Source organism: Lepisosteus oculatus, chromosome 26 (assembly GCF_040954835.1).
Source record: "Lepisosteus oculatus isolate fLepOcu1 chromosome 26, fLepOcu1.hap2, whole genome shotgun sequence".
Lineage (NCBI taxonomy): Eukaryota > Metazoa > Chordata > Actinopteri > Semionotiformes > Lepisosteidae > Lepisosteus > Lepisosteus oculatus.
In genome coordinates this window covers 7,773,289-7,798,499 of record NC_090721.1, presented here as the reverse complement: position 1 = coordinate 7,798,499, position 25,211 = coordinate 7,773,289, and the positions used below count along the sequence as shown (strand labels likewise).

The 25,211-nt window shown below is 48.2% G+C and overlaps 2 protein-coding genes and 1 long non-coding RNA gene across 5 annotated transcripts in view; 1 reads left to right on the top strand and 2 right to left on the bottom strand.

Moving 5' to 3' along the window:
• The window catches only part of aatf (apoptosis antagonizing transcription factor), a 40,545-nt gene extending 23,412 nt beyond the window's left edge, over positions 1 to 17,133 (bottom strand). For both annotated transcript variants that reach the window (XM_015367384.2, XM_015367385.2), the window contains exons 1-8: positions 17,048 to 17,133; positions 13,054 to 13,224; positions 11,012 to 11,395; positions 10,288 to 10,425; positions 3,653 to 3,770; positions 2,767 to 2,986; positions 1,123 to 1,281; positions 57 to 140 (exon numbers count right to left, since the gene is read on the bottom strand). In XM_015367384.2, the coding sequence (XP_015222870.2) occupies positions 57 to 140; positions 1,123 to 1,281; positions 2,767 to 2,986; positions 3,653 to 3,770; positions 10,288 to 10,425; positions 11,012 to 11,395; positions 13,054 to 13,224; positions 17,048 to 17,132 (1,359 nt within the window). In that variant the 5' untranslated portion in view covers position 17,133. The remainder of the gene's footprint in view (positions 1 to 56; positions 141 to 1,122; positions 1,282 to 2,766; positions 2,987 to 3,652; positions 3,771 to 10,287; positions 10,426 to 11,011; positions 11,396 to 13,053; positions 13,225 to 17,047) is intronic.
• A 50-nt stretch (positions 17,134 to 17,183) lies between these two features.
• On the top strand, positions 17,184 to 19,710 carry LOC107079914 (uncharacterized). The gene is made up of 3 exons (XR_001480817.2): positions 17,184 to 17,286; positions 17,543 to 17,682; positions 19,014 to 19,710. It is a non-coding gene; the product is annotated as an uncharacterized lncRNA (long non-coding RNA).
• Positions 19,711 to 20,220: 510 nt separating this feature from the next.
• Positions 20,221 to 25,211, bottom strand: part of lhx1a (LIM homeobox 1a) — a 14,928-nt gene continuing 9,937 nt past the window's right edge. For both annotated transcript variants that reach the window (XM_069184327.1, XM_069184328.1), the window contains exons 5-6: positions 24,525 to 24,690; positions 20,221 to 22,202 (exon numbers count right to left, since the gene is read on the bottom strand). In XM_069184327.1, coding sequence (XP_069040428.1) covers positions 21,823 to 22,202; positions 24,525 to 24,690 — 546 coding nt within the window. In that variant the 3' untranslated portion in view covers positions 20,221 to 21,822. The remainder of the gene's footprint in view (positions 22,203 to 24,524; positions 24,691 to 25,211) is intronic.

The following is a 25,211-nucleotide window of genomic DNA, read 5'->3' as shown; positions in this document are numbered from 1 at the left end:
ACAGCTCACTTAAAAAATATATAAATCTCTCGCCCTCCCCCCACCAAACCGCTCACCTGATGATAAAAATCGTCGTCATCGAAGATTTCCTCATCCAGGTCTTTAAGATGTGCATTTGCTTTGAGTGCTGGCTCTTCTTCCTGTGAGCAGAAATGCACCTTGTCAGGACAAAATGGAGCAGATGAAGGAGTCCGCCTGAGATCAAGCTGAGACAGCGCCACTCTAACCTCAGACTTGCACACATAGGCGGAGGGGAGCACCCTGAGCCCAGAGCCTGAATTATCCCGGATAATTATCCTGAATTATCACCGGCCCTTACTGTGTGCGTTACCAGCAAGCACTAGGTTTGTAAGACCCACAGCTCAACAAGGAAGGGGAAGGCAGCACGGCACTGATATACCCAGGAAACATGACTACTGGGACCCAGGCAGGGATCAATACCTGCCCTGTTTTATCAAGGGAACCACATTTTCTCCTTTCGTGGCGCAGACGTTTCAGGTAAATGCAACCGAGACGCTGCACTTAGGGGGGTAGATTCAATTAAGATACGGCAGCAGCGTTGTTAATACAGCCGTCTCTTAATGCGGAGAAAACAAACGGTACCCAGCGAGCCTGGGACTGGAGGCGGGCTGGCAGCCTGCACACAGGGCTGCCACGTTTTTATTCAACCCCCCCCAAAAATAAGCCGGCAAGGCCAGAAACATTACAGGGGGGAAAAAATGTCACACATTTATAATCAACCGCACTAATAGATAGCTGGAGATTTTAAACACTCTCACCCAGTAAGGTGTGGGGGGGATGTCTGTGCTTCAGCACTGGGAGCCGAGGCAGCAGTGAATCAGGGCCATACGAGGCCCTGCCCTTGCCACCTGACTGACAGCACCCTCAGCACCCGATTGCCCCCGAAATGCAGCAGTGGGGCGTACGTCATGCATTGATCTCGATTGCCCACGCAAGAAAGGGCTTTAAAGCATTCCATGAAAATGGAATCCAGCTCCTGGCTTTTCAGGTGACCCCCTCGGAATGAAAAAAGCAGTAAAGAACAATCAGCCAGGCCCTCCCCCTCCTCCTCCTCCTCCTCCTCCTCCTCCTCCTCCTCCTCCTCCTCCTCCTCCTCCTCACCTGTCCGAGCTGCTCGTTGCCGGTCCCGATCTTGGGTTCGGGCCGCCCCAGCACCCTGTAGTCCGAGCGCCGGGTCTGCGTGCGCTGCAGCAGTCGCCCCCGGTCCAGCAGCACGTGCTCGATCTGGGTCAGGATGTTCCGCTCGAATGCGCTGAAGCCCTGAAAAGACACCAGGCCCATCGGCACACGCCGGCCACACCTTCACCCCTGCATCCGCCCCGTCGCAGCGCTGGGCTGCACAGCGAAGGATCTGCAATCTCTCGCGGGCATTGATGCAATTCTCCATTCTCAAAATCCTAACTCCTCGGTGTTCCTATTGCAATATTTATCCCAGCTTAAAATGAATCGGATAAATTCACAATATTCCGACACACCCCGAGTCAAAAGGATATTTTGTATCATTTTGAAGGATTGAAAAAAATGTATCTAAAATAAAATAATGTAAGTCTTGCTTATATTAATATTTTCTTTTAGTCACAACAGCGCCCCAGCCTTTTTTATTTTAAAGTAAGGTCTCAATATCATTTTGCCAACTTAAGCCTCCTAAAGACCCTGCTGACTTGAAGTCATACTTAGATGACACACTGGGTAGGTATTCGTCCTTGAAAATAAAGGCATTAGAAGGTGCAAAAAGTAAAAAAAAAAAAGCTACAGTTCTTAAACGAGAGAATGATGTACAGGCTCGCTCTAAATAAGTATTTCCAGAGGACGGAGCAGACAATCTTCTCTTCAGGAAATAAAGATCAAAGCAGAATTAAGCAGACAGATTTGTTCAATGCAAATCTGTGAGCCTCCAGCGGTCTTTCTCCAGTGGTGCCGCGGCTCCACAGCCCTGCCGCGTGCGGAGCAGGGGAGGAGCAGGGAGGGTGCTTTGTGATGTTGCCGCGCGGTGTGCCGCGATGGGGATATCGGAGCTGCCAGGCTTCTCCCCGCCCCACCTCAAACGGATTTCCGTTCCAGAAAACGCTGACGTCTCGCCATCCTGCTAGCAGGCGCCGTCTTCCTGAGAGGCCGCTGGGCAGGGAGGCCCGGACTGTCCTGCTCCGAACCCGATTCCGAACGTTTCCCTGGCGCTGCGGCTCCCAGCACCGGAGGCATCTCTCTGGCTTTGTAGCTGCGTAGCTCCCCCGTCAGCAGGGGCAGACAACCTCGGTTTCTCCAGATTAGGTCTGTATCCCAGCTGACGCTTAGACATCCTGGCCAGCAGATCTGGCCAAGTAACTTCAGTCCGGTTGGACTGCAATGGCACAGGGTGGACAGAGCCAAGGGTCGCCGCCTCAGTAAAAAGTAAGTGCGCCCTCTGCTGGTCTAGAGGTGCCACAACACCAGGGCCACAGCACCAGGGGAACGTGTGCAATTGGGACCATTAAGCTCTGGGCAACATACACTTTCCTTCTAAAACTGGCGCTGACATCCGAGACTTCACCTTTCTTTTCTCCTACCTATCAACATGGCACGAGCTCCAAATAAAAAATTAGAATAAAAAAATGCTTAAAGGTGTTACACTACTAGTTTAAAGGAGGCAACAGGGCAAGAAGTGTAACCATGCACAGCACAGCTGAAGAGAAACGACAGCTGTCAGGCGTCTATGAGCCTGACTGTGGCGCAGTGCAGGCCGAAGGCGGAATGCAGCGGAGGCCCTACCTTGCCCATCTTGCCCATGGTCAGCCGTGTCTTGTCGTGCCACTTCTGCAGCGTGGAGTCGCGGTACGGCTCGAAAGCGGCAAAGCGTTTGGCCATGACTTCGGGGTACTCCTCCATCTCCAGTTTGCGCTTGGGGGGCCCTGCCCAGGCCCGCTTCTCCCCGCCCTCCTCTTCCTCGCTGGGCACCTCCTCCTCCTCCTCCTCCTCGTCGTCATCCTCACTGCGGAGAGGCACCGGGTGAGGAGGAGCAGCACAGGCAGGCAGGCCTGACCTGGTGCCAGATGCTACAGATGCAGAGAACTGGCTACAGACCCCCTCAGCTACGTGGCACCCTCCGATTCCTTCAGCCACCCCATACAGCTGTTCGTGCCTGCTCCGGTTTGTGGTTTGTACTCGACCACAGCATCCGAACCTCTACATCCAGACTGAGTTTTAACATGGGGGGGGGGACTCTGCACACTGCAGGACAAGCCTGCCTGCCCCTCATCTACCAGGATACCCTTCCAGGAAGAAAGCCTTCTCCCCTGTGTTAAACCTGCCTGGTCTCCCAGTCAAGTTCGGGGACCCTGGAATTCAGTGTAGTGTCAGGTTCAGGACCGAGGGGGGGCCACATGCAGGCACAGGCGGAGAGGAGCATGTCTGCGCACCGGGGCGCCTCCACGTCGATCAGCTCGCCGACATCGCCCCTTCCAGCAACACTGTGGGCTGCATCCACACCCATCAGCTGGGTCAGGACAGGGCTGCGGCTGCTGACCCACCTGATTTAGAGAGGCTTTGGACATTTCAGCTTCACCTTCAAAAACTGGCTTGTCGATCCGTTTTTTTGTTTTTTAAACCGGGTGGCATATGGGGGGGAAAAAACAAGTCTCTCGGAGCTGGCACCCACCTATGCCGTGCAGCGCCAGTCTTGCCCAGTACAATGGCTCTGGTGTCAGGATGCTGGCAGAGGAGCTGGTCCTGCAGTTCCAGAAGGGACCTCTGCAGGGCCTTCAGAGCCTTGTGACCTGCGAGACAGAAAGAACCTGAGAAACAGGAGCAGACGGGGACAGCTCAGCCCTGGCCCTCCTGAAGTGCTGGGTTCCTGCATGATTAGGTCCACCTGCCAATTACCGAGTCCTGGACACACAGCTGATCTGACTTCTTACCCGCTTCATCGATTCAGCGAGGCACTAAGGGCCGAGACAGGATGAAAACCAGAGACAAACGTGGTTGCCCACCCCTGGCACAATCTCAACAGGACGCTTGCCCGCAGAGCAAAGCCAGATCTATGGCAAACCATTTCTGCTCGCCTGTAGAAAGGAATCCTAGTTCCCACAACAGAACAGCACAGTCTCGGGGGGCCTGAGACACACAGGAAAAGACTCTGCTCATCCTGCTGCACCCAGTTAAAACATTCATCAGCACACTCGAACCACACGGGACCTGGAGAGTATCAGTCTGAGCCCAGAAGCTGTTGGGTTTTCCCCCGTTTCCATTTCCCAGCAATTTCAGGTGCATGGAAAATTGCAATTCAAGGCGTTTCACAGGTCTTCCCAATATCGTACAGTCCTGACACATCAGATGATGATTCATCCCCCTAGCCGGGTCTGAGAACTGAGCCACGGAGAGTGGAAGGGAGAGGCTGGGAGGCCACGCTAAGGACATTCTGCATCTTTCAGGGCCACGTTTCCCGTTTTAAGCCGGCAGAGGAATTCATTAAAACATAAGTCCTCCTGAACCGCAAGCCTAATCCGACAGATTAATGGCGGAGCATGAAATCCGCAGTTCACATTCACAAAAGTTACAACTCAGGGGAGGGGCGCGGGGCTGCAGTGGATTATGGTACTGCTGCGTTAATACACAAGTAATTTGATGAAAAGGGCCGATTGGCGACACACGTGCTCACCAGCAACTTCTGCTTCACTCAACACTTCAGAAACTCAAGAGCTGCCCTCCCCCTCCCCTGAAAACACCTGGTCACTTATTTCTGCTTTTACTTTTTTCTGAAAAAAAAAAAAGAAACATTAAGAGACAGCATTGACAAATTCAGTGCCAGGGCTCAGTTTTTACTCTCAATGACAATTTCTGAATCAAATGCGAAACGTCTTTTTCCCTCCACATCAGTAATAAAGCCGGCCTCCACAGTATCCGGGATTATTCCACGACAGCGAGGTGATGTCTATGACGATACACGTCTGCTGCTCACGACAGCTTGCCCACGTTAAAGTAAGCACCCTGTTTGCAACAGGCTCTGCCAGAAGGGTACAAACACACTTGAACAGTCGCGTGCAACCAAGCCGCCAGGATCAGAAGATGGAGCCAACTCGACGTGCTCTAGAGCCCACTCCTGCAGAGGGGGCTTCAGCTCAGCATGCCCTGGCTTGTGAGCTCCCGTTTCTGGTGCCCAACCTACATCGCCCTCCCTCTGCCACTCCTTCCTGCAGAAGGGACAGGGGACAGGGGTCCACAACATCGGGCCCGAGGGCGGAACAACAGGCAGAGGTGAATCCCATCCAAATAAAACAACAAACCAGCACCAGGCAACCATTGAGAGCTCAACAACCCACACTGGGAAGGAGACCCAGCAGCTCTGGAGAGCCAAGGCAGCAGAACTCACAGCAAAGGCCTCCAGCCACCCTGGACCGAGGGGACCAGACCCCTGTGCTTGGGGAATGGTGGGCCGCCATGCTTGCACCTCTGCAATAACAATCATTTAAAAAAATCATTCTCATTGGCATCGCTCAGAGGACATTTCCAAACTATCGCTCAAAATGACAGAGGAAGGCGCGTGGGGTGACCTCTGAAACAATCCCACTCATTCAAACCCGCTGGGTCGCTCCTCTCTCTTCCCTTCATCCCTGGCAATTAATCCCACCAAACACGTTTGATTAAATCTTTTCAAGCAAATCCTTTGCTTTGCTTTTGTTAGTTCACTTCTTGTCAACATCCATTAAAATATGCCTTTAATTCTCAGACTCCGATCTCCTAAAAAAAAAAGCGCTTGCTTATCCCGCCATCTTCAACTTTAATCAACTGTACACCAGCATTTTTTTTTCATTTCATAATAATGTGCCGTTTGGAATTCAGAAGGCAGGCTCAACATCAATCATTTGCTGGGATTTTTTTTCAACTGCAATAAATATGCAAATGAGCGAAAGCCAGTCACTGGTAATTTCAAGCTCAGCTCACTAGTGTTTAAAAAAAAAAAAGACACAAATTTATTAATTGCCAGTGGCCAAAGGAATCCTATTACTGTGGGCATTGATTACAAAGCGGAGTGAGTGATTATTGTGAAGACTGCAGACTACCCATCCATGAGGGGGAAAATATTAAAAGCCCAGCCACAATTGTCAAGCCCACATAACAAGATCACTAACATTACAGATCCCCACCATTAGAGATTTGTAAAAGGCAACCAATGGCCCACAAACACATTAAAATCCTTGACCATAATTTACTACACCTGCTGAGTACTTGTGTGAGGACACCTAGACACACACAGATCTGAGATGCCTCTCACTCAGGGGTCAGCCTTGGCGGCTGCACAGCTGGTCTTCGTCAAGGTGAGACTACGCTATGTCTGGGCACAACTAAATCGCCTTCCGGTTTTGGGACTCCAATCATGCCAAGAGTGCCCCCCCATCAAAAGAGTCAGTAGGTACGTTTAAAGAGAAAACCTAAATAATGCCACAGATATAGACGGCAGAGCAACAGCCAGGCACACGGAGGACTGGTGCTGCAGATAGTGTTCAATCTCTCGAGGACACAAACGACAATGATGTCACGTATGGAACAGCAAGGCTGATCTGCACAGTTAGAATGGACAGAGTGCAAGAGCTTTGCCCGTGGACAGTGCAGGTACAGTGGTCAGTGCCTCCGTCAGGGTCCTGGCTGCCCAGGGTAGGAGTGGCACTGGCCACTCCGGCATCATGAGCAGCTCAGACTGTGGCGCCCAGAGCTTCACACACAGGCTTCACAAGGGCCCAAACCACCAATTCACACGCTGCAGGGCGACGCTCAGCCCCCAGCAAGAGACATGAACAACCTGCTGCCGGTCGCTCCAAGACCTGAGCCCCCTCGCACACCCGGCACTGGGTCCGGGTCTTTCCCGATGGAAAGGAAAGAAATCCTTGACGATAAGGCCAGGTTCACGAGCCCCGAGGAAAGCAAAACGGGTGGATTTAGACTCCGGTGTTGCCTTGCAACTGTGAGGAAAACTGTAACTCCAGCTCTCTTTGCTCTGGAGGAAGTTGCGTGCATACTGCATGAGAAACAGGCACTGGTTGACATGTTCCGTCATTCTTTGCTGGAAAGAAAAGAGACACAACATTTCGGCTGTGGCGCCTTCTTCATAATACACCTGAACAAGACCCCACAGCTGAAATGTGCGTCTCGGTCTTGTTTTTCCTTTTCTTTTTTACTAATAAACCTTTGCTTGTTCCTTTGCAGCCCACGCATGCTGACGCAGCTCCCTGCTTGTACGTGCTCAGTCATCATCAGGTGTGGTTTAAGCAGCTCGGTTAACGAGTTCTGATTAGTTACAGGGAGGGACTGTCTATATCAGGGCCACAGCAACCACCTAGACAAAATCCGATGAACAGTTTGGTATGGGGGGGGTGAGGGGGAGATCACCCTGGCGTGCCGGGGGAAACGGCACAGCGGCCGACAAAGAAACGCTCCAGTCGAATTCAAACGCGCGCAGCTGGAGACAAAAGAGAGGAAAAAATTGGGGGGGGGGACCGGTACAATACTGCTTCCCTCCCAGAAATTTCATCTCCCATAAATTATAGCTGTAAACTTTTCTAGCAGCAAGGCCTAATTAATTCCTGTACTATACACAAAAGGAAATGCTGGGTGACAAATGGGAGCAAGGCTTGAAAGCTGCCAGGTCTGCAAAACATTTTCTACTTCAATTTATAAGCAATTTTGCAGTAAATCATCAACCAGAACTGGCTACTTCAGGAAACAGCCGCAATGGTGGAGAGAGGCCCTGTATTTGTATTCCATAAGAAACGAGAGAGAGAGAAGGGAAAGGAAGAAGAGAAAAGACAAATTAACCCTTCGCAGTATGGAATGTGGAGATCCAGAGAGGGGGGAGAAATCTTTTGAGTCCAACTCGTTTGAGTCCAGACCGTCCTGCGTTTGCCGTACTCACCCAGCACTGGCAAGAAGGGCCTGAGGACGAGCCAGGGCTGGTGTCCGAACTTCAGGTTCTGCTCTCTACACCTCGCCACTCTAAAAGAGGAAGCTGGATCGGGTGTACACAGGGACCCACCCACCTCCGAAACACTGAAAGAACTCTGTCAGCTTTAATAAGCTGAGTACATAACCCAAGCCCTGAAGAGGTGTAGTCCAGTAGATCTAACAGGTTCACTGCACCCAGCATCTAAAGATAGGGAGTCGAGAGTTCGGTAGGTCCAGGTGCCAATAAATTAAACCGATGGTGTGGTTTTTCAGTCCGGGTGAGGTGTGGGTGTTATGTGGTGCTGGGATGCAAAAGCAAACCTACAGCAAGAGCTGTGCATCTCTGGCAAGGCGTTTGCGACATTGGCTGTGCAATTAGGCTGGACCTCATGGAGCTGCTCCGAATGCTGTAACCAGGCTGCGTGCTGAAAGATCACCTCACAAACACCCCCCCCCCCCCTCGCCTCCAGGTGAACTCCTCGTCTCCATCATCACACAGAAAATGACAGACGCAAATGAGGCTCTTCATGTTGCCGTTTGAAAAAACAACATTTTCCAAGTGCTTTTCACAGAGCTCTTGTAGCTCTTCACAATTCATCACCAGGCAAAAAACGGCATTTGTGTACCAGATGTGATTGCACAGTAAGTGCCTTATCTCCACACATTGCTAACAGTTTAAAAAAAATCAAAAGAACAACATCAAAGGAAAACAAAAAAACAAACATCGGGAAATGCAGATCCCACTTCTGAAAACTTTTCAATGCACACCTAAATGTCTTTTCCTAAAATTCCAAAACGCCATGCCAGAACAAAACCTTCTTTGTGAAACATTCTCTCTATCCCAGAAAAATATCTGTTCCCTGTGTTACACCATGGTGAAAAGTGCCACTCTGTGACTAAGCACTGTAATTGCACACAAAACTAAAACTCCCGGGAAGAAAACCTGACCGTAACAATGCGGTTATATACTAATATACTATGATACGAGCAAGACAGGGTGCCCCAACCCATTAAAAGTCAGCTCTCCACGACTTCCCACAACACCCTTTACAGATTCTCCTCTTTCCTGGCTGGAAACCACACGTCTGCATCTGGCGTACAATATTAGTACACTTGTATTCAACTTAAGCTGGTTGCACAATTGATGAAGCACGCACCACAAGCCGTGAACAAAAACTGAAGAATAATTTGCTCAGCGGTAAACAGAAAACCGCTCGTAAGCACTTCATATCGTAACGTCTTCATATAATATATAAGCATCCTATACACATGTAGTGTACTTTCACACACATATATCTCGATACACGTCACGTGACTAACACGATGTACGCTGTGCACACACCCTCCCGATTTCACACACAAGCGTGCGCACACAGCACCTCGTTTTCCTCTGCAAGCCGGCCTCCCGCCTCTGGTTTTAATCAAGTTAACTGCATCGCCTCGTGTCGCTGCTTCATTCTTTGTAATGGAACTGAATGACAGCCCTGCCCAGTTGCACTCGCACAAGCCCGCTTTAATTGGAACGCATCAAAAAAGAAGGGAAAAAAAAGCCCCTCGCCCGCGGTCTGCCAGGGTAAAGGCCACCTGTGGGTTGCCAGCGTGCTATGAGAGCTGGAACCGAGCGAGGCCCGGAGACGGCACGAGGGGAGGCCCGGTTTCTGATTCATCAGGAGGGGGAGGCCGCATCAGGGGGCCAGCGCTCCTCTGCAGACTCAACACGGGCCTTGTCCTTGTCGTGGAGAATGGAGCCGTCTTTTTGCTAAAGCCCCTCGTTCGTTCAGGTACGATCATTAACCGATGACGAGGAGCAGCTATGCCACCATGGATGGGCGGGTTCCACGTTCAAATCCCATCTGCAGTTCTGCCTGCATTGCGGGACAGCTGTGACCCTGCCCCCCCACCCCCCGTGATGAGTGGCGTCTGGCACCTGGACTCAATACTCTGCCCCGTTGAGAGCAGCTTCAGTGATCGTCTTCCACGAACTGGAACCAGAAACGACTGGCGCGTTTCGATAGGTACTACTGTGGAAAAGCCCCAGCGGACTGACTGTGCACTGCAGCTCCCGGTGAAGCTGAGACCCCAGGAATGAGGGGGGCACAGCTCTGAAGCTGCAGTAACAGGGAGGTATTCGCCTACCCCTTCTCTCCGTGGCCAGTTCATACACACCACCACCTACAGCTTCACACTCTAGGCCAGACAGGGGAGTGCATTCCCCTTTAAATCAATCCCGCCCGGACAGAAGCAGGATTGTCTACGGAAGATCAATGAACGATGAGGCAATGGAAAGATCTGGGACAGAAAGGACTGAACCCACAGACATACAGGACAGACACAGGTAGGCAAGCGATGGACACTCACTGTTCTTCAGAGCACCAGCAAACTCGGCCCCGCCCCTCTTTTTGAACAAAGGGAAGGTCTGTGGCTGCGGCAGCTGATTGGCTGACAGGAGAGCCTTCTGCAATTTGATTCGCCCTTCCAACAGCTGGTCCCACAGCACTGACAATACAGAAGACAAGAAAGTCAAAACAGGCCAATAAGAAATTTCCAGGAAGTAACAATCCAATGTGAAATCCATGATCAATGACTTTGTTCACTGGTACTGCTTAGCTACTTCCACTACACACTACATAACAAAACTAAACAATTTACATTTAAAATCAGGAAGTGATTGACTGAGTGGATAGGAATTAACAGGTTAAGGGCAGATGGTATCAAGATACCACCACGAGCAGCATGGTTATTTTTTATGTATCACGATTTATAACAAACAACGCATTCATAACATTCATTATGTGAAAAGGAGATGAGCAGGTTTAAAATGATTGCTGTATGGTGAAGTACCTACACACATCATGTCTTCATAGTTGAGAGAGAATGCAAGAGGAATGAAACTATACAAGTTAAGATCTCAAAAAACATACGTTTAACAGTTTTGCTCATGTTATGTTAGCAAGATTTTTGACCAAAACAATAACATAACAGTATGAAATGCCCTATGCAGCTTTTAGTTAGGAGTAAGAAACGTAACTGACAGTAGTACAAATGGCAGTTCTATACCGAACAGGGAGTGTGGAGTACATACCGAGCTGGTTTTTAACTGCTTTTCCTTTTTCAACTTCTTCGCTCACTTTTTCTTTGGAGAAAGTCATCACAGCATCTTCATCATCTTCCCTCTCCATCCCCTCCTCTTCCTCATCTCCTTCCATTTCCTCCTCTTCCTCCTCTCCTTCCATTTCCTCCTCCTCCTCCTCCTCACTCTCCCCTTCCTCCTCCATCCCTTCAGCTAATTTGCGAAAGTCTGTCTCCTTAGGAAAGACAAAATCATCGGTCTTCTCCCTCAGCAGGGCCTTCATCTGTGTGCCGTCATCGTCACTGAGGTCAGAGTCTTCTTCCTCCTCATCTTTCTCTTCCGAGGCGCCTTCTTGCAACTCCTCCTCCTCTTCCTCCTCTGAGTCTTCCTCCTCTCCTGTACAAAAACGTGGAGTTAAGAGCCAGTCTCTAATACCACAGGAAGAGCAACTGTCTACAAGCATCCAGGGGGAGACACACAATCCCAGACACACTGTGTGACAAAAGGTGACTGTCCTTTCCAAGCCCGTGCTACATAAAAGGCATTTAATGGCAACAGCTTTCGTATCTGTAACACACAGGGAACCTGAACACACAGATCAACTGCAATGCATACAGACCATGGTATATTGGGGTTTATCATTTTAAACTGGGATTATTTGGGATGCAAAGTGCTATATACATAAATGGAATTATCACTATTACTCCATTCAACGTAGCAATTGTTGTGTCCAGTAAAAACCACACCGAACATTTTGGGAAATTTCCCATAATATACAACAGTTAGCTTGGCAAGATGCAGCTGCCCAGTTCTCAGTACATTCAATACCCATCAGCAAGCTGTGAATGACAGCAGAAGAACAGATTAGTGCGTGCAGTAACCACCATGCTCACTTAGAAATGTAAATGAATTGCCTAATAGGTTTAAATTGATTAACGATGTCTCAAGTTTGAGTTGCAAATCTCTGCCTTAATCCAGGTATTTCCGTCTTTGGATAAGTACGGATTTCTTTAATTAACAGCGCTGCTATGCGTCACTGTACAGTAACATGCAAACAAACACCCTGAGCTTAAGTGACAACGGCGCGTGTGGCGAGGCTGAGCGCTCCAGCATTGACATGCAGCGCGAGTCTTGGAAAAGCACACAGATCGAATCCAGCGAACGTGGGGAGGTGTTCTTCAACGCCTGGCTTGACTCGAGGTTTAGGTGGACATGGGGAGGAAAACCAAAACGACTGTCCCTATGTGTAGGAACCGAGAGCAATGAAAACCTGAGAACTTCCAAAACAAATTGCGCAGTACACAGCTAGCAGCAGCTTCATAAAATAAAATACAGAGCTGCATACCTCTCGGGTTAAGGTTCTGTACTGCCACTAGAGGGCAGAGGTGAGCAGGGGTTGGCTCTCTTTGTCACTGGAATTCTACAACTGCTTACCAGGGCAGCCCAGCCTCTTTCAATGGGGAAAACGAATGAGTCCCTAATACACTTTTGATGCAGGCAGACAGGGTGTAAACACCTTATTTTTAGAAACCATTAGTAAGCAAGTCTACAGTGTTCAAATAAAGGGGAGTTCATAGCCTGTCATGCACTCTCTCAACACACAGCTCTCACGGGGAAACTGCACAGTTCAGTACAGGTCACCGACATGAGTGCACTACAGTTATTCAAACTGGACCCAAGATGCATTTCCTCATGGACCACACAGCAGGGACAGAGAGCTGTTTTGGCAAGTGCAAAATAACAGTGCATCTTACGTGCAAGCTAAAACCAGTCAAGACATCCTCTTGGCTGTTTCACAGCAGAGCTGTGGGAGGACAGGGCCCAGCGGTGCCCTAGACTACACCAGACATATGGAAGCACACAGAAACAGCAGCCCTGGGTGCTGCCATTGTGTCTTGGTTGGTCTGGTTACCCATCTGGATGACGTGCTGGACTTCAATGACATCCTCATGTCCAGTGGAAAAGAACAACCTTCTCATGCGCGAGAACGAAAAGGTCCCGACTCCCGAAACGCCCCCTCAGGACTCGGCCCGGGAGAGCGATACCAGACTCACCGGAGCTCTCCGCGTCCCGGCGCAGCTCCTTGCGGGAGGTAGCCCTGCCCAGGTACCGCCGGTCCGTTTCGGCCAGCAGCGCCGAGGCCCGCTGGCGCAGCCCGCTGACGGCAGCCTCCCCGTCTTCGTTTTCCCCCTCATCGAACTTCTCGATCACCTTGGCTTTCGTCTCTGGCAGCGGGGAAGGAGAAGCGGGAGAAGTTAGATTAATAACTAAGTATACAATATACTATATAATATATAACATAATATACTAACTAAATATAAGGCGCGGCTCGTGAGTGTGAGTGTGAGCGTGTGTGAGCGAGTGTGAGCGAGTGTGAGCGAGGGTTCGCTCCAGAGACACCCGAGTGTCCCACGATGCCTTGTGATTTAACGGCCCATGTTCAGACAGATGCATTTGCCCAACACAGAGACTGAAGCAGCAGGCGCTCAATAACGTGCAGGTTAAAAAAAAAATCGAATTCCGGGTTATGTTTCTTTGACATCGCACAAGACCCACACCTGTAATGAGTTTACACAGATCGCTGCCTGACTTTGAGACCTGCTATGCGTCAGCATGCCTGTTTTTTTCAACACATTCATTACCAAATAGCAATCAGTCAGCACCACACACACAAGTCACTGACTGAGTCATTTTGTAAGGGCTGCTCCTGCGCTGTGACGATCCCGGTGTCAGCAGCCAGGCCATTTTTAGCCTGAGATCGCAGACACGGCGATTCTAAGTGGATTCCTCACACAGTCACTCATTGCACAAGTGCCCTTTTTTAAGTACACTACTAGATATCAACTGGAGTGGGAATGATGTAAAGTGGTGCTTTCGATTATTCTGCCTCTCTCAAAACAACAAATACAGATGTATATGAAAGTCTTCCCTTGCTTAATTGGAACCTTTTCAAAGGGTGCACCTGCTTGAAACCAGGACATTTTAAGTTACTTGCAAAATGGAACAGTAAAAAAGGAAATGGACAACCTGTTTAAGAGCTCAAAACAAAGAGTTCTAACAAATCCAATTACTAACCGAATTAAGGGTTCAGCGGCGTAACTGAAATGAGAGAAAACGAAAGCCGGCGGATGAGGGGGTTCCATCCATCTTCTAACCTCTTCACCCAATTCAGGGCCGCAGGGGAGCCGGAGCCTCCCCCAGCAAGCAAGAAAACATGGCTTGCAACAACTTGGAGCTACAGCTCATCGCCAGCAACTCTATCCCCCTGCAACTCACAGCTGGCAGCCTGGCAGCCCCCTGAAGCTCAGCAGGTGTGAGCCTGGTCAGGACCTGGATGGGAGACCTCCTGGGAAAAACTTAGGTTGCTGCTGCAAGAGGTGTTAGTGGGGCCAGTAGGTGGCGCTCACCCTGCGTTCTGTGTGGGACCTAATGCCCCAGTATAGTAAGAGCAACGCTACACTGTAAAAAGGTGCCGTCCTTTGGATAAAACCGAGGTCCTGACCCTCTGTGACCATTAAAAATCCCAGGGTTTCTTAAAAGGGGCAGTGGTGTTACCCCTGTGTCCTGGCCAAATTTCCCCCTGGCCTTTGTCAATCCTAATAATCCCCGTCTCTGAACTGGTTTCATCACTTCGCTCTCTTCCCCACTGAGAGCTGCTGTGTGGGGAGCGTTCTGGCGCACTATGGCTGCCAGCGCATCAGCCAGGTGGGGCTGCACACTGGTGGTGGTGGAGGGGCTCCCCATTACTTGTAAAGTGCTTTGAGTGGAGTGTCCAAAGAAGTGCTATATAAGTGTAAAGAATTATTATTTTAATATCACTTTAGTGTCTAATTTTAGGGTTTACGACAACTTCTTAAACATGCAAATTGTGCACTCTAAAAGCACATAAATTAAAAAATAACTAGTAATGTTATTTTACACCCTACAGAGTGTGATGAAAAATATTATAGCTCTTATTTCAAGACCTTTTACGACAAATATAATATGTGAATTTAATTCTAATAGCCCTATTTAAGACTATGTAAGATTTCTATTTAGTAAATGTATTAAAAGGTAAGCAGATTAATAAAAAATAAAACTGGCAGCCTGAATGAGTTGTTAGAGATGGTGAGTTTCTTTACTCATGGGGACTTGAAAAAAGTATGTGATTTTAGACACTGTTAGTCTTCATATTCTGCTGATTAATAATAAATTGCTCATAAAACTATTTTGACATTACTCTCCCAATTAAATCTGTAACAAAGATAAGCTGTTCATTCAACAGGAAATGGGGACAATTTATCAGTATTAAACATATGCTGCATAGAGTAATTAAGCACCAAAATTAATGTTTAATTCGTTAAGATCTTTCCCATAAATGAAAGTCTTAAAATCCAATTGTACTTTAAAATGGCCAGATCGTAATATAGCCATAAACATTATGGTTATGTTATGATCATAACAAAGAAAAGTCTGACCTTCAGCATCTACACCCAGGAGCATCTTTGTTCTCTGAGCACAGATCTACTACGCGTTTCTTTAAACCACTAGAAAGCACCCCTGATCCATCCCATAAACCCACAGTTCTGTTGCTAAAGAAACAGTACAAACTCCTACTGGCTACCAATACTGATTAACCTAAGAAAAGGTCTGGACTTATGGGTAGGGACTGTGGGTTAGAAGACCCTTCCTCTGCTTCGGAACAATAACAATAACAATAATAATAATAATAATAATGTAGCCAGTCATTGTCCAGAATCCCCGTGGAAAGACAGTGGTTTCAAGAACTTCCAACTTCAGCAAAAAGTAGAAAAATTCCCATTCCTCCTCTGGAACAATTTACATGGGATTGATTAAGCATATGATTTGTGCAAATGAAGCAAGATCACAAAACGTTCCATTACTGCATCTTCTGGACAATGTGGGGAAGCAAAATACAGAAGGCAAACAAGGTTAAGAGAGGCAGTCAGAAGAGTATAATTTACATCAAAGGACTTTTAAACTATATAATGCACCGTATGGGAAGGCCTTGTTTAGAATATTGTGTGGGAGTTTGATTGACACGTTACAGAAAAGATGTTGCTGCTCTGGTACCAGTCCTGAGAAAAGCAACCGGATACCCTTCACTGGCAGACTGACACAGCTGAACCTTCTGAGTCCCGAGCAAAGACTACGAGAGGACGTGGAGAAAGTAAATCCAAAATTCCCCCAAGGCACTGGCAAAGTTAATGCGGAGGACTTCAGAACCAACAGTGAAACACAAACCCAAGGACAGGGGTCCTTTGTGGCACCTTACACAAAGGGGTGTGGGAGTGTGGAACACGTTGATGAAGCCGATACCCCGTCTTCTTTGAAGAAACGGCTGTACCAGACCCTCGAATCAATTAAATACCAAGTGGGCTCGTTGCAGGCGTGAGTGCTGTTCTTATCTTCCAAAATACCGATTCCTTAACACCCACCGGTCCCTCAGAAATCCCAGTTTCATGACGTTGGAGACTTAATTGGCCAATAACTTACAAGCGCTCCCAGCCTTTAAAAACAGGCGACACCTGTGTATCGTGTAAAACCTCCAGGCTCAAGATGTCCGTCCTGTCCTGCGGAGACACACTCTCACAGACCTGGCAGGAACGGTCTCCGGTGGCGGAACTAGCGGCAATATCCACCCCTCTGTCCATTTCAGCGAGAGTGAAAACTACATTTCATGGAAGTACATTCATGTCCGACAGGCTGCTCAGCCTCCCGCGAGTACTAACAGCGGGAAGCAGAGGCTCGTACGAACCCGGGAAAGTTACTCTGGGCAACAGCCGGCGACGCATTTCGGCTGTGTTGTACAGGGAAAACAAACTCGGCGACAGGACTGAGGGGAAGGTTAGCCCTGGGGAAAAAAAAACCACAACCCACCGAAGAGATGCCGGACCGGTACCAAACATGCGCTCAGCACGCCGAGCTGAGGAAAGAATCGTCCACGCTGCCGCCACAGTTTACGACGCTGTGGTTAAATTGTAAGAAACGACAATACAGTCTTTCCTCTAAGGCAGAGGAGAGTACCCAGTTAAAAACGCAGCATACCTTCATCCTGGTCGTCCTCGGGGTCCAGGAATTTCGGTAAGGGGTTTAATAAATCCTCAAGCTGCTGAGATATGGACGCGGCCATCTTTGCTCAGCTGGAAGTGAAGCTCTGGAGAACAGCGGGCTGGCCTGGGCGTTTGCATAACTACGTCATCAGCGAGCCGCGTCAGAGTCCGGCGCCATGACAGTCCCGAAATCCACTGCCAAGTATAGTGGATTTCTTCGTGTGGAAGAAAATGGTATTCTTATCTGATTTACTCCTATTCTGTATTGTTTTAAAGCAAACGCTTCTTTTTGTCAGATTTGTCCGCTGTTTGTTTCATACTACTATGTTCATAATTTTTATGTATAGTGAAATTGTATTCCCAAAATTTTTCCAGTACTCCACGTCTAAAATAGACATTGTGATAATAATTAACTGAATTCTAGTGTTACAAGTATAATGGATGTGCTGTACAAATTCACTAGCTGAAAATGATTACCGCCTTCCATTAGCAGGTACAGGAGGGGAGACGGACTGAGTAAATATTTTACTTGGCTGTATTCATCAACGCAGTGAAGGAGGAACCTCATACCGTGGGTGACAGGGATGGAGAAGGCCTTGCGTTCCAGATCCAACAGGTCAGCGTACAGAGGTGCGTACTGTAGACAACTTACTTGGTCTGTCCGCTTCGTGCACAGTGTTACTGGTGTACAGTCTTCCACTCTCACCTCTCGACCTGCCTGGCCTGCAGATGTGCCATGTGTGAACACCTGTTTATCATGACCGTTAAGGTTTCTCATCAAGGCCTTTCACCACTATCGGAGCCTCCCTCCCGTGATACTTTCTACAGGCTAGCCACTAGCTCAGTGCTCTGTCTCGAGAGCCGCTGGCACATCCATAGAGCCTGTTGCAAGGAAGAAGCAAGCTGCACGGGATTTTTTTTTTCTGTGGCAAAATCGCCAATTCCTTGCATCAGTGCCAGCATGCGCCAAAAGGAGAAAGTTTGTGTGGTCTATAACGCAAAAGGCAGTCAAGGGACACTCAACCCTCTGCTGTCCCATCTGAGATTTAAAGTCATTTAAAATCATTCCACGCTGTTAAAGAGCATTTATATTTAACGTGTCGACGGGGTCGGTTCAATCCAATATTCAATATTCAATCAATATGAATTTGAATTTAAACAGCTCTGCCCTCCTGGGTTGCTGTGCATTGAGTCAACAGTGTGGCCAAGCCCCAGACTCTAAGGATAGGCCTCTCAGCTGCACAGGCCTGCTTAACGTGGAGGACTATGTTTAATTCATAGGAGATTATACAGTGTGCAGCAGAGGAACTGCTAGGCTTGGTCAGCCCAAGCCACAAAGCGCATTGATCCAGAAGCAGAGTGTACCGCTGAGATGTTTACTCAAGTCTTCTGCTGTGGATCAAAATTTTAAATTACAGAATTCCTAAGCAGACCGTATAATAATACAAACAAAGTCATTGTCAGTTCAGCTTCATAATATTCTGAATTAAAATCACATGGCAGTTTAGCAAGGACAGACCACACAGATTTCATATGCTGATGGAAGAAAAACTATTTCACATACGCACTTCGTGCAACATTTTGGGTTTTTGTTTCTTATTTCTGCATAAGAACTCTAAACCATTTAAAAAGCTTTTGTTCTTCGTTTCTGGGGGTGCAAAATAAGAATAATTATTGTGGATAACATCGTGTTAGAATAAAAATGTCCATCTTTGTTGCATGCCTGGCAGAAGCGATATGCATATTTTCCTGTGCAAGAGGTTCACGCACATTTCTGAAAATGCAAGGACCCGTTGCCTGTCACCCATGCGCAGACAAAAGTACCAGCAAATCAGGTTCAAGCGTGTCAGGGCGGCCAGGAGAAAGAAGTGTGACTGTCTCAGTTCAATTTAATTGTCCTTGTCTCCACTGTTGCCACACATTCTGACGTAATTCTACAAACGACCTTCTGACAAATGCAGGGGTCACGGGACTGGGTGACAGGAGGAACACAGGCTGGCTTCACCCAGCACCCACAGAGCGCAGAGGGTTCCTGTGTCATCCGCTTCTCTGCATCCAGAACCCCAGCCCTCCTGGACAGCAAAACCACAAACGTGGTTTTTTGTACTGATTTAATAAAACATAGCTTGACTGAAATTAAAAAAGCTTCAGCCTGTCTATGAAAATATAAAACAAAATATAGGGGATTTACCAAGATAAGATGTGCTCTCAGTAGTATTTCCTTAGCATCTAGATTATTACAGCATGGACATCATAGAACTCCTGAGCGTCCTTTAACAAGTTAAGGTTCCCCAGTCTTGTTCATTTGGCTGACACAAAGAGACTTGCATATGTACCAATTCATACTGCTGGGCATCTTAACTAAAGCAATCTGAGAGAGATACCGTACTCAAACCTCCAACAGCTGTACCACACCCAGAATTTAAACCCACGACCTTCCACATGCCTGTCCGGCATCCTGTCCATGTTGCTGCGGACAATGTGGTGGCATTTACATTCAGGATATCAATGCAAAACTATCTTAAGGTCTAATAAATAGAGAAGCACTATTGTATACTGTAGTATACAGTATTTGACTTTGTAGCTTCCTGTATAGAACTTGGTCAAGAATATGAAGACAGACCAACAAGGCTGTCATTTCTTTCCTCTATCAAACCCTCTGGGGAGATTTAGAAAGTCTGACTTCGAGACAACATTTTAATCATTTACAGACCACAAAGCAGCACGCCTTTGGAAAGGCACTGAGTCATAACAGTATATCTACTTTTCTATGGCAAAACTACAAGCATAATAATGTGTGGAAAAAAATCACCGAATGACATTTTGTACTACAGATAGCCACCAATGTGTTGCTGTCTGTAAATTAAACATCTTTGTAATAAACAGTTTTAAGATGCCCAATTTTGCTGAAACAGAGGTAAATGGCAAATAACCGTCTTTAAATAAAAAGCTTAAGTTGATACTCGCACATCAATGGTGCTAATGTGATGACCATGCCTGTTAACGTAACGTGCAACAAACAGAACCTCTGAGGGTACAGCGTCAAGCAATACACACGCTTCCCTCAGAAGGAGCAACGCTGTGGGAACTCAACGGGCGACACTAACGGTCACATAGGGGGAGAAAATGCCGCTACTCTGCCCAATAAAAGTCTTTAACCACTCAGCATTTATATTTTCTAATTTTATTAAAAACTCACAAATTTATTCAACATGTCGTATTTATACAGTGAATGGTCTAATATGCACTGGAGGTCACATAAGCTTAGGTTTATTAGAACAATAAAATACATACTGTGAGGGGTTCCATATTGAAAGAAAACATAGCAGCTGCTGGCTGCATATTTGACCATCAATTTAAATAGTTTGGATTTTCCTTTAAAGACACAAAAATAAAACCTGTTGGTCTAAGTATGTTATATTAACATTTTTATGAATGTTATTTTCAGCAGACTAAAAAAATTTAAGAAGTAAAGACTTCTTATCTTTTTTTTTTAAACACACACTTTGTTTTAACACTTTCTGCAGTTAATGGTGCAAAGCACTTTTACAGTATTTGTGCTATATTTTTATTTGGCGACTGTCTACTCGTTTGTGTTTTTTTCTTTTTTTTTCCTTTTTTTTGTAAACAACATCTTGTACAAACTAGCACAGTGAACCACAACCCCAGCAAACTTTTTTTTTGTCATCATACATTATAAATAAAATTGATATAAAAGTTTGGTTGGTTGCTTTGAAACATTTGTTTTTCTTCTGGATCAAGAGGTTCTAAACATGATACTTAAACTCCTGAATTAAATATATTACGTAAACAGTTGACTGTTCTAAGTCCCTTTCAGACCCTTTTTTAGAAGGTAGACTTCATATCAACATTTCAAGTTCTGCTCCATTAAATAAAGGGCTTATAATCCCTACAACTTTTTTTTTGTTTTTCATTTTTTTAACGTTTACCTTTTGAAGGCAAACATCTTGGGATTTGGTGGACTTCTCAAAAAACAAAAAGGAAAAGGAAAAAACAAAAAGGTCCAGACAGAAAAATCACATTTCCCCCTGGCCTTCAGAAACATATTCAGTGTCGAAAACGCGTTTCAAAGTGTCTATATGGCAGAGCTGTTCAAAGACAGAGGTCTGAGGAGCTTTCAGGTGAGTACGAGGTGCATGACTAGGGTCAGAAATAAATTCGCCTGACGCTTCGGAGCTTTCCAGTAGTCACAAAAGCAAGTCATCCTGGGTTTTCATGTAAAGCTGTTCGGTCTTTGAAAATGTCTAGTGCGGCTTTCTTGATCCAAAAAGAGCAGGGAGTTCGGAGAACGGTGCAGCCCAACCCCCCCTCCCTCGACAAGACCACGCCCCCTCGGCGAGGCCACGCCTCCTTTGGGCAGGACACACCCCCTCGTGCCTCCAAACAGACAGTCCAGCGCAGCGCCACTCAGTCTGCCTCTCTCTCCCTCTCGCACACACGCCTGTTTGTGTATTTTCAGTTGTTGTGGCTGTATCACTGACCGTCAGGTTGAATCTGTGTTCCCCACCCTCCCACCCCGGAAAAAAAAAAACAAACAAATCGCCGAACGCCAGCACGATACACATCAGGGTCAGCGTGTGCTACGGAAAGCCCCCCGCTCTCCTCTCGTCGCCGCTCTCGTCCCCGACGAGGAGAACAGAACAGAAGAGGATAAACGAGCGGTCCGAGGGGATCGCCACGGCCTCGGCTCCCCTCCCTCCGTCCTCCGTTCCGCGTCTGCGCGTCGCCCGCGGCGCCCGTCTCCTCCGGCTACCAGACCGTGGCCTCGTTCATTTCGGCGGGGGGGTGCGACAGGTGGTTGCTGTAGCCGCTGCCGTTGATGGAGAGGGAGGTGAAGGGCGGGCTGGGGCCGAACACCTCCGAGGAGATGCTGTGCAGGGGCCCCGGGATGCCGGGCTCGGGGCTGGGCGAGTCCCCGGGGTGGTGGGACAGGATGTCCGAGAACCGCTGCACCTCGCTGGACGGGTGGTGCCCCGGCAGGGGGTGATCCATGCCCCCGAGGGGGGTGCCGGTGGGGCCAGAGGAGGGGACGAAGGGCAGGTCGACGGGGGTCTGGGCCTGCGAGGACGGGGGCCCCTGGGGGAAGAAGTCGTAGTTCCCTCCGGGGCCGTAGTATTCGCTCTGGTAGTCTGGCAAAACAAGCACAGAGACCGTGAGAAACAACCGAGACGAAGCCCGACCGGGACCCGCGAAGCGCCCTCCTGGCCAGCCAGGCGTGAGCACGGCGCCGCGCGGCCTCTCGTTTCTCTTGGACTCCCGAGGTCTGCCCTCCAGGAGACTCCGGGACCGCCCGGAGTGTCTGACCGCGGGTTCGGATCCTGCCCGGACGCCGCGGCAGCGCAGGAGGACGCGCGACGCAAGGGAAGGAAAGGGCGGCGCTCTCCCTGCAGGCCGGGAGGCCGTGTTCCCAGCAGCAGCAGGAGCGGGAGCGGTACAGTGTACGGTACAGGGAGCCCGCGTGCTCCAGCGCTCCTGTACCGTCGCCAGCCCGCCGTGGGCAGGGGCACGGGGACGAGGTCTAAAGACGGAAAGGGTTGTCCCAACTGTCCAGATCGCCGCCCCCCACCACCACCACCACATTTCCTTTCTTACAGCTGCAGCTGGACACCCGCAGGCCGAGCATGGCTCTGCTGGACACGCGGAGGACGAGGTGGAAAGACCCACTCCTGAGAAATGCGACGCGCTGCCCCGCTGCCCCGCCGCCCTCGGTCACCCCTGCTTGGGAGCTGCCACAGCGCGTCGCATTCCTCAGGAGTGGGTCTTTCCACCTCGTCCTCCGCGTGTCCAGCAGAGCCGTGCTCGGCCTGCGGGTGTCCCTTCCTGAGAGCTCACCCCCGAAGGGACAGTCCGCGCCCGTGGAGATGATATCAGACATCCGACGCAGAGGCCGCATCTGAGTTACAGGTGTCGGCGGTGCAGGGAAAACACCCCTTTGTAATGCCGCAATGCTAGGCCACGGTCTGTAGATCCACAGCACACGAAGCCACGCGAGTCAATGATTGTCAAGGAATCCCGAAAGCAGCACAGCGGCCTGGGGAGCTGCACACAATTATTTTTTTTACATTTTTTAATTGTGCTTTTATTGTATTGGATTTCATACCGAGTGTCAGCACCTCCACCACGCACGGTGCGCCGTGCACAAAAGTGTTACTTCCGGATATAAAACAGAATTGGAAGTTTGACACTGCAAGGTCTTGTTTCAAAAGAGCAGGCTGTTGGAAATGAACGGACGCAATGCTGACCACTTCTTTTTTTCCCCCCCAAAAAAAACACACCTGGCTTTTAAACCCCAAATACCATATTATTATCACTCCAGATGCTGCCAGCTCAGTGCTGCCTGTTATGTCTATAAAGTGAAAACTTATTACAGCATCACAAAGAGTCTGTTTCCTCGCTCACAAAGTATAAGGTGTCGCATTGCTCCTGTACCAAGAAAATGCCTCCCCTTTACTTATCAGTAACTGATCAACCTGGATGGAATGGTTCAGTTACATATTAATCGAAACGTTCTGGCCAGGGATCACAGACTCATGCCTTTTCCCAAACTCTAAGCAGAATCGAAAGGAATCTGAGGATGAAATATTCGCCATTGTTCTCTGCTGGAAGCAAATTCACACACATTTGCACGTACGTGCGCACTTCACGCGACGAGAACCAGCAGCGATATACACTCCCTGTTCTAGCCTGCGTCTCAGTGTTTCATTTTATTCACAAATCTGAGGATTTATTTTTTTTTTTTTTCCTGAAGGGCCTAAATGCAAATAGCTGTATTATAAAACCATATTTGACTAAATTATATGCGCACAAGGTTCACGCTGAAAATTCCCGAATCTGAAACACCGGCAGGTGAAAAACATTTTTGCTGTTTGCTGTGTAGCCCCGACTACGGCCACCCCGCCCAGCAGGAATTTACTCTAAAACGAATTAATCCAGATTAGAGAGATGTCGTGTTTTGATAGGGGCTGTTACAGGACGCTATATGCGTATTCCTGACGTTAATATTTTGTATCTTGATATTCTTTCAATATTACAGAATATCACTGAGGAAATGGAACAAAATAAAAACAGATTAGACAAACAGGATAACAGCTGTGAACCGTCCTAGGAATATTTGTAACCTAAACTAGACGACAAAAAAAAAACCCGAAAACCGTTTCCAGTTCACAATGTGGGAACTGAGCGCACGAAACGTGCTGTAGAAAAACTGCCGACGCTACCTGTCGAGGAATAAACAACAACAACAACAAAAAAAACCCCGGTGCATTTTAATCTCGCTTCCTAGGGGTTTTAAAAGTGTGGCCGCACCAGGTAAAAGCCTGAACCCGTTTTCAAAGGCGCCGTGGGGCCGGGCCGACAGATGGACGCGGCACTTGACGAACACACGCGAAATTATTTAACACTTCAGACCACTCCGCGCCAGAGGAAAACGCAAACAGAAACAAGACACCGACCTCCGTAGTAGGAGAAGGGCCCGTTGGGGATGAGCTCTCCGGGCTCCAGGCGGTCCACCAGCGTCCTCATCCGGCGCGGGCTGCGGAAGAACGCGTGCCGCCTCGCGCCCAGCGCGCTCAGCTGCTTCATGCGCCGCTCCTTGGACCGCCGGTTCTGGAACCAGACCTGCGCACAGGAGGACACGGGTCAGACCCACTCCTGGCCCGCAGGCAGCACATACACTACACGTGTTTCTTCTGTGCAGTAAAATACGTGCAGAAAGATATTTAACCTGTAATCCGGTTATATTTCATTAGGCTACCCACAGCCTCGTAACGAGACTATTTTATTTTTTTCTTGGATTAAAACACACTTCTATACACAAATAGCAAATAAAAGATCAACTTGAAATGTACTACTACAGTGCAAAGATACTCTTTACCTCCTATTATCTGATTTTTTTTTTTAAAGCGTGGTTTTAAAAAAAACATTTTACTGAGCCGAATCGGTGATAAATTCCGTTTAGGCCAGAAACCTCAGCGAGCATTTCTTGTCAGGAATAGACACGAAAAAAAAAACACTTTCCTCAGCGAAAAGCAGCCATAGTCAAAATTGTAGAAAGAAAATTAGGTTTGTATGGTAAAAAAAATATATAAACTATTTTAAGGATCGCTTGTTTCAGGACATTGGCGAAATGTCATTTTTCA